Consider the following 8,926-nt stretch of genomic DNA (forward strand, 5'->3'; position numbering starts at 1 on the left):
GGCTTTTAGACACTGAAGGAAGACTTATAGTGGAAATGAAAAGCTAATCTCTGCTGCACTGCTTTGTGAGACTTTCGCTTTCAGAGACTGTGCCAAAATGGGCATGTTTAGTTTGGAGAAGAGGAGGCTGAGCGGAGACTTCATTGCCCTCTACACCTACCTGAAAGGAGGTTATAGAGAGGTGGGTGTTGGCCTCTTTTCCCAAATGAATAATGACAGGACCAGAGGAAATGGTCTAAAGTTGCGGCAGGGGAGGAATAGATAAGATATTAGGAAGAATTACTTTACTGAGGAGCGGTTCAGGCACTGGAACAGCCTGCCCAGGGAGGTGGTGGAGTCACCATCCCTGGAGGTATTTAAGAAATGTGTAGATGTGGCACGTCAGGGCATGCTCTAGTGCCCGAGATTGTTGGGTTGTGTCTGTTTGTGGGTGGGTGTGGGGTGGTGTGGGGGTTTTTTGTTGGGTGTTTGGGGTTTTTTTGTGTTGTTTTTTTTTTGTGGCTGGACTCCATGATCTCAAAGGTCCCTTCCAACCATGAAGATTCTGTGAAAATTTTTCAAACTGTGCTGACCGCACATATGGTTAATATGATTTTACCCAAAACCAAATAAGTATCCTAGAAATTTGCCCTTTATTTTTTTATCTACTTCTGGCATTTATCATAGAATCACAGAATCATAGAATGGTGCCACTCGGGCTGTCACAGATGTTGCCATTTTCTACTGGTCAATTCCTCTGCATTATTATCCGTCATTTACCCCACTGCCAGTTTCTGGCTAAGTTTATGGGCATTACCTGGTGCACGTTGCATTAACATCCTCAGTACTGATGCCTGAACTCATCCCAGTTTTACAGATGCTGTGCTGTGCTCAGGATTCTGTGCTCTGTCTGTTACCAATCTCTTTAATTACTTTATCTATGCTTTCGGTCTGTCTAAATTTCTTTCCTTTTTGATTTTCCTACTGTGAGCAAGAACCTCCTCAGCCGTACTCAGAAATGCTATGTATTTATTCCATCACAGAAACACTATTTATTATTTTTCAAAGATGGCCTAGAAATGGTTTTGGTTCTGTAGCAGCTTTACTGTTTTGGAGAGCCTCGATGTGCTTCTGTCTAGTGTATGCTTCTCCTGCTAGAACCAATCCATGTTCTGTTTGACAAAATACAGCCATGTGGTTAAGAGTTATTAAAAGCATTAAAGCATTAACCTCTTGTAACCTCATTTTTCACTTTGTACACATACATAAGTGTTTAATCGAATTGAAGTTAAACACTAAAAAGTTTGAGAGGCCAAATTTATACATTCTCTTCAGTTTATACAGAATTGATGTGATAAGCCAAAGGAATTATAAGACACCACTGCTCAGAAAATGCTCATCCGTTGATTTGTTTAAGCTCTGTTGCTACACACTAGAAGTTGTGGTGACAAGCGTTCCCAGCATTTGAATCGAGGAGCTTTGTCCTGCTGGGATCCAATCTGTGTCCTGGCGCCACAGTAGCTTATTCTACTGTCCTTTGGAAGTAGAAAAAATGATTCTGCGTCAAAAGATCTGCTGGAGAAGGGTGAGCCACATTCTTGAGTGAGATCCCAAGACAGAGCACTGTGTGGTGTAGTACCGGAGACTCTCGTTGTCTTCTCCTTCTGCGATTTAATTCCAAGCAGCCAGAATCCCGCAGAGGGACTGCACCGACCCTGAAATGAACATCTGAGACACAGTGGTGCTGGCCCTCGTCTCCTGGCTTGTCTCTGCTTGGCATGAAAGGCCAGGGTGTCATCTCTGGAGGCAGGGAAAAGTGAGTGTTAAATCAAAAGTATAAACACAAGGACCAGAAGAGGCAGGAGGTTTGGACATGCCATCCAGGTGCAGCTTCTGCTGAGATGTGATGATCCTTCACCATGCACAAACGGGTTGTTCCTTTAGCTGGCTTCCTACTAGATATGAATTGGAATTTCCAGTGCTGCATTTCTAAATGGCTCCTGCCAAAAGCTGAATTCAGTGGAACCTTAAGAGATTGCATGTTTGATTTCACAGAACTTCCTTACATTGCATAAGGTGAAAAATGGGAAGATGCTGAACTGGAACACATACATCATTCCATGTAGCTGGATCAGGCCCACTCCTGTGTGGCTGCTCAGAGGCTCTGCAAAAACTGAGCTTAAAGGCAGCCACGGAGCTGGGAGTCTAATAAGAGTGAAAGAGCATCAGGTGCTGACCGGCGCAGGTGGGGTCATTTGGGGATGTCAGCGTGGGACAGGGGAAACAGGCACAGCGAGAACTTAGGGATGTCGTGTCTGTCTTAGCACAGGGCAGTCTTTTGCCAACTTGTTGCACAACCAGCATGGTAAACACAGTAATATTTGTCAGTTTTCCAAATGTTCATGAACCACCCGTTATGAAAAAGGAATTCTGATAACTAGTCTTAACTTTTCAGTATGCTCTAGTAAGAAGAAAAATAAGGAAGGACGAGAAGGTAAAACATGCCATAAAGCATGGTCAAGACCTGTATTTCCACACAGGCTACAATAAAGCAGCATTACATTTCCCAAATCTGCAAAATATGTCTCATACTTTACTAATTGATCTCATTCTGATTAAATACTCCAAATGCAGCTGCTTACTCTGTTCTCTGTATGAATGTTTTTAAATTGTTGTTTATATAAAACTATCTTATTCAGCACTTCTGCCCTGGGTTTAATTATTTCTGTGCTTCATAAAGAACCTTTTATCAGATAAAGTGTCCTAGATTTTTTTTACGTGTCTGAATGGGGATTTCAGCTTGAAAGATGACTCAAGTCAAAGGGAGTCCTGTTAAAATATTGTTGGGAGTCCTGTAAAACATTATTTATAAAGTTGGTAATACTAAATAAAAAAAGCTATGTGGCACAAAGTTAAGCAAAGCATCAAGGACATCCCGGATCACTAACAGTAGCTTCAATTAGCAAATAAATATCAAAGCAGCAAGTCAGCATTACGAAGCTTGTTATTTTAACTTGAGTAGAGGATGTTTACTGTTAAAAGGGACAAACAAGAATATTAGATAAGATGACAGCTCAACAGATCTCAGCCCAGAATTTATCGCACGCTGTTTAAGGGAGTATTTAAAAAGATAACCAGAACCCCTTGGGTCAAGGATGTGCCTTTCTGCAAACAGACTGCACTGCTCGGAGCGGCGTTCCTTGCAGCCACAGGCTTTCCGCCACCGGGGCTGTCGGGGCGCTGCCTGTCGGGGCGTCGCGGAGCGAACCCCTCCGGGGAGCGGGAATCTCTGCAAGAGCCCGGCCAGGGGGAACCTTCTGCCTCTGCAACAGCGCGCCAAAAGGCGGCTGCGGGTGGCTTTGAAACGCCATTTCCCTGGGGGGAGGGGGTGGGCTGGTGTCCCCTCCCCTGAAACCCACCCCACAGCGAAAACGCCTCCAGCGCCCTGAGATCTCCTTCTCAACCGGCTGGAGGAGGGACGGCCCCCCCCCGCCCCGCCCCTGCCCACGCCCCGCCCCTGCCCACGCCCCGCCCCTGCCCACGCCCCGCCCCTGCCCACGCCCCGCCCCTGCCCACGCCCCGCCCCTGCCCACGCCCCGCCCCTGCCCACGCCCCGCCCCTGCCCACGCCCCTCCCGCGGGCGGTGGTGGCGCTCTCGCGCCGCCAGGTGGCCCTTGGCTGCTGTGCGGCGCTCGCGCGGCGGCCCGCGCCTGCGCAGGTGCGGCGCTCGCGCGGCGGCCGGAAGCGGCGTCCCCGGCCGGCGGGCCCGGCGAGGGGCGCGCAGCGGGATGGCGGGGCCGCGGCGGTGAGGGGCTCGGCGCCGCCATGGCCTGCACCATCGAGAAGATCCTCACGGACGCTAAGACGCTGCTGGAGCGGCTGAAAGAGCACGACACCGCGGCCGAGTCGCTTATCGACCAGTCCGCCGTGCTGCACCAGCGCGTGGCCGCCATGCGCGAGGCGGGCGCGGGCTGGGCCGAGAAGGTGAGGGCGGCGGCGGCGGCGGGAGGGAGGGAGGGAGGGAGGGAGGGAGGGAGGGAGGCGGGACGGCGACGGGGCGGCCGGACCGACAGCCGTCTTTCGGCAGGGCCAGGGCGCGGCGGCGGAGCGGGCCGACCCGTCGGGGCTGCGGCCCCCGGTGCTGCTGCCCCAGGAGAACACGCAGATCCGCGACCTGCGGCAAGAGAACAGGGGTGAGCCGGGGGCGGGGGGGGTGAAGGACCCCGGGGGCCGTGTTGGGTGCTGAGCGGGGCGCCTCGCGGCGCTTAAGGGTACTGGGGGGGGTGTCTCCTGGGGAGCATACCCTGGGGCAGGGTGCTGGGGGTCGCTGCTTGGTGGCCCAGGCGGGAGGGGGCTTGTCGAGGCGGGGGTGCGTCTGTTCTGCCTCCTGTCAGCGTCGCTGGGTGCCCGGGTGCGGAAGCGAGGGGAGCCCGATGGCTTCTTGGCTACCGGCGGGGTCGGGAGAGAAGCTGCCCCGGCCGGAGCCCCAGGGCTGCGCTGTGTGGGGGAGCTGTGGGGGAGCGCGGATCAAGCGAGCAGCCGGCACTGAGCACCTCTGGGCTTCTGTCGTGGCTGTGAAGGATTGCCTGCTGTTTGTGGTGGTGACATACTGTATTTTGCAGAGCTATGGATGTCACTGGAGGAGCACCAAGATGCGTTAGAGCTCATCATGAGCAAATATAGAAAGCAGATGTTGCAGCTCTTGCAAGGGAGAAAAGGTGAAGATGCAGAACCAGTCTTGGAAGTTCATCAGGCTAATTCCTTGGTAAGGTGGGATGGGGACAGAAGAGGGATCAAGACCCCTCTTCCCTGTCTCTTCCTTGCTTTCATACAATCCTTGTTTCCATTCATGGAACGTCTGTGCTCCAAAATAGGTTTTCTGAAACTCTTGTCTCTCTATGCTGCTGGTTTTTTCTTTATTCCTTTTACAGCACACAGGTTGTAACAGTTGTCACAGAGGACACTGAAAAGCATAACCCTTTCATGGCCCAGGTGAAGGCTTGTTCTTTATGCACTAGGAATTAAATTTCCTGGGTTAAGCACACGATTCTCTACAGTAAAATCAAAGACATCAGAGTTATTATTGTTCCTGTTCAGTAATTGTAACAAAGGGAGAAGAACCTCTGTGAGCTGCAGTATGTTTAGTTCTTAAGAAATCACCACTCCAAATGTTTTTAAATCTGGATACTCTCTGCAATGGCCTGGAAGTGTCCCTTCATCCATGTTGAGTGCAGTGACTTCAGAAATCTAAGGTGTTGCTGCTGATAATTGCTGCCTGTTTCACATTTGGGTGTCTAATAACAATATAATAACATTAAATTTTTATTTAAGGCTTATGAATGAAGTTAGTAATTTGTTAGAATGCATTTTATGTGTGGTTCAACCTAGTGACATCTCGTATCTTACTGTTTTTTAATTGGAATTGGAGCCAGCCCAACACTTAGCACATGTATCTTTGCACTGGTATGTGGCAACGCATTAGTTCTCTGAAGTTAAATAGTGTAGCAATGTCTTGCTTCCAGTGCTTGCTTAGGTGCATGAATTACTCTGTTGAGTGAGACTTAACATCTGAACAAAACTCCTAACGTTATTCTCTGGCACTGCTTTTGCTCCATTGTAATGGCATGGAAATGCAAAGCTGAAGAGATTCTGGAGGAACCTTTGATGGAATGTACCTAGACTGTCTCAGTATCTAGGCAAAATCTTCTGTGCTTCAGATTCAGTTCATGAGTTTTTTCCTACCTCCCACTTGGAGAATAGTAACAATCTTTTGATATCTTCTAAAAAGCTATATTCTTATTATAACCATTTCTCTGTTTAGAAAAAAAAACATTATTTTTTCTTCCCAGATTAAGTTATCTAAGTCTTTCTTGTTCCTCCAGCTCTCTTCTAGGTGCTCTAATTTGTTTGCATATTTTCTGAATAATGGCATTCAAAACTGAATTCTCTGCTCTGGTGTTACATTTACCTTCAGAGGCAGCGGATTAACTACCGACACTTAGAGAAAAGAAACTCCACCCTACAATGTTATCTGATATTCCCCAACATTTTAATGTTATGTTAAAATTCTTCAAAAGCTTCCAAATTCTTGTCTTGCTCCTTCTTGTCAATTTTTGTGTTTGCATATTTGAGTTCCACCCTAGATACTTCAAATATTTTGAAAGTGAGTGTTCTTCAAACAGGAACTGTTGCTACATTACATGTTGGAGTTTTTCATCGTTCATTGTATGTGTGTTTCTGGGCTTCAACAAAATCCATCTTCCAAAGGACTAGAGCTGTATCTAGACGGATTCTGTAAAGACTGCCTTAGAAGGCTCTGTCTTATTTTAGTTTCCTTGCTTGGCTTCTTTCTGAGATGATGCTGTTTACTTCACACTGTTACTTAGTTTTGAAATCTCATTTGCTTTTATATTTTGTGTTTTTATAAATTCACAGTCAGGCTTTTCTAATAAAGCAATATAAAATTTGCTGCGTACTAATGACATTCACAGTAACTTCAATCTGTTGTGTCAGTCCTTGTCACACGTGAGACTTTCTGTTTTAGTAAGTAAGGGTGTCTTATCTTGCTGACGTAATTCTAATCACTGTTTTATTGATTACTGATGATAATGGACAATAAGGTACATGTTTTCATCTTTAAATATTATACAAGTTAAACAGGATTGCACGTGCTTGGGAGGAAAGGTTTAGCATTCAAAATAGGAAAAATAATCCAAAATCAAGAAAATGAAAATAATTATTACTGCTGCTTTTGCCTGAGCATATTGAATATATTATGTCTTTCAGGAAATTGCAAGTGAAATAGACAGAATATGTGAGATGGGAGAGGTGATGAGAAAAGCTATTCAAGTCGATGATGATGAGTTCTTTAAAGTTCAGGAGAAACTAGCTCAGTTGGAGGTAAGAACAGACACAGTTGCTAAGGGTAGATGAAGCTTTGGGAGCCTCTAGACTTACTCTGGGAGTAAGTCTTAGTCTGGGAGTAAGACTTACTTTGGGTGCCTCTTAGACTTTCTGTGTTTGCATGTGTCAAAGATTTATGACAATCAAAAATTTGGGGGTGGGGTCAGGAAATGCAGAAGGTGATCTGTTTATTTTCAAGTTCTTGGTGTTTGTATTATGTAAACAAAGCCAGAAGCAAAAGATAACCTTTAAATGATGTGGTTCCCTTCTTGCTAGCGCTGTATTAATGCTTATGTTACAAAATCAGTGTTTTATTTAGCTGTGAAGGAGTGGAGCTACTTAAAGATTATCATCCTTTAATTGTGAATTAGCTCATTTCCATTTCAGCAAAAATATTGGTTTTGCAGCTTGAAAACAAAGAGCTGCGTGAACTATTGTCAATCAGCAAGGAATCTTTTGAGGTGGGAAGAGAAGATCTCCCCGACTGTGAAGCTTAGCCCACAAAGTAACCTTATCTCCAAATCTTGACTTCAGAGACTATTATGATACTACCCTAAAAGGATGGGGTTTGATTTGTTCTTTCAGGTGTTTCCTTATTTGTTTGTTTTATCTTTCAAAATGTGTGGGCTGTTTTCTTTGCATTTTTCTGAAATTACATACTCTTGATGGCAGAGGCTTGCATTGCGGCTCCGTCTTCATAATTGCAGCGTACAGATGCTTAACAATGAAGTACTTTATGTGTACTCCCTTGTGATAGTTCATTTCCTCTCCTGTTTGTTATTTTTTATGAGCTTTAGTTAATAATTCCAACTGTGCAGGTGGCACTTAAATCCACCCTGTCAGTAGCTAGAGAACTAATACAGGTTGTGATGACTTTATTTGATAGAAGGAATAAGAGACTATTCAAAAACTACGTTGTAAATGGTAGGTACACATTTTGCTCTGCTTGCAGAGCTTTCATTTTCCTCTGAAGAGCTGAGGCTTGGTGTCCAGCTGGGTTAAGGTCGGACAACTGTGGGGAAGCAGATGGAGAGAACAGCAGAGAGCCAGCAGAGCAGTTCAAGTGGTAAATCACGAAAGGAGCATGCTTTACCTTGATTTAGGGGTGAAACTCCGAGTAGATGACCCTTTCTGTCGCCTGTGCAGCTTTGAAGGACGCTTTGTATCTGACTAATGTTTTTCTATGGGCAGACCCGTTGGGTTTTACCGATGCTCCAGGGGGTGTGGGCGAGCTCTGATCTGTGCTCGGACCCAGGTGGAGCAGCCCGTCCCGGTCGAGATCTGCCTCAAAACTAAGCCAGAATTGCCATGTAGACAGGGTTCTAATGTTACATCACAGGTAAGTCTAGCGACAAATGTTAGATAGCTATTGCAGAATCCTACGTTGAGTGAAATGAGAGCTGCAGTCTTGCAGGGATTTATCAATATTGTGGTACTTTTAACAACACTTTGATATCAAGATTTCTTTCTTGCCTGTGATCAAAAAATATTCCTCCAAGAACAGTAAACATCTCATTTTCAATATTAGTTTAAATTTTTATGCTACTTTTTCCCAAGTGATGATTTTGATAGATGCAGAAGGTGATTTATGTTCCTGTGCTTAATAAGAGACATTGTCTTGCAACAACTTGGAATATTGAGCAAGATTGTTTGGCAGTTATAAGGGATTTCTGTACAGGAGTGTTCTTGTATACAATCCTTTTCTATTAAAAATTGTTTGAGAGGGAATAAAAAACCCCACCCAATGGACAGTGTTTTCTCAAGTGTATTCTGTTCTGTGGATCCCGGGGGTCATTCTGTCTGTTCTGTGTGTACCCAAGCCTTTTGCACCCCTACCTTGCCCCAGGGAAAAATTACTGTGACCAAAAGTGTTGCATTTTATCTGTTTTAAATTAACATCATTGGAAACGCCGGTGACGCTGTGGTTTTACCTTCGTTATCCCGGAGGAGGTGAACGTTCCTCAGAAACTGGAAACTGATCAGCAGTTGCTTTGACTGATGAGTTGATTATTCATTAGGAGTGGGCCCTAATTAGCAGGAGGAG

General features: G+C 45.7%; 1 protein-coding gene across 4 annotated transcripts; it reads left to right on the forward strand.

Annotated features, from left to right (window-relative positions):
* Positions 1–3,716: 3,716 nt before the first annotated feature.
* Positions 3,717–8,632, forward strand: SIKE1 (suppressor of IKBKE 1). 4 transcript variants are annotated; one of them, XM_074163301.1, is made up of 5 exons: positions 3,717–3,963; positions 4,067–4,172; positions 4,602–4,744; positions 6,766–6,879; positions 7,290–8,630. In XM_074163301.1, the coding sequence occupies exons 1-5, from the start codon at positions 3,805–3,807 to the stop codon at positions 7,377–7,379; spliced, it is 612 nt and encodes a 203-aa protein (XP_074019402.1). In that variant the 5' UTR covers positions 3,717–3,804; the 3' UTR covers positions 7,380–8,630. The 4 variants fall into 4 exon arrangements, with proteins under 4 accessions (XP_074019402.1, XP_074019400.1, XP_074019401.1 ...); XM_074163299.1 differs by having other exon boundaries at positions 3,737–3,963; positions 7,270–8,632; XM_074163300.1 differs by having other exon boundaries at positions 3,805–3,975.
* The last annotated feature ends 294 nt before the right edge of the window (positions 8,633–8,926 follow it).

The sequence above is a fragment of the Numenius arquata genome, chromosome 24 (assembly GCF_964106895.1).
Source record: "Numenius arquata chromosome 24, bNumArq3.hap1.1, whole genome shotgun sequence".
NCBI lineage: Eukaryota > Metazoa > Chordata > Aves > Charadriiformes > Scolopacidae > Numenius > Numenius arquata.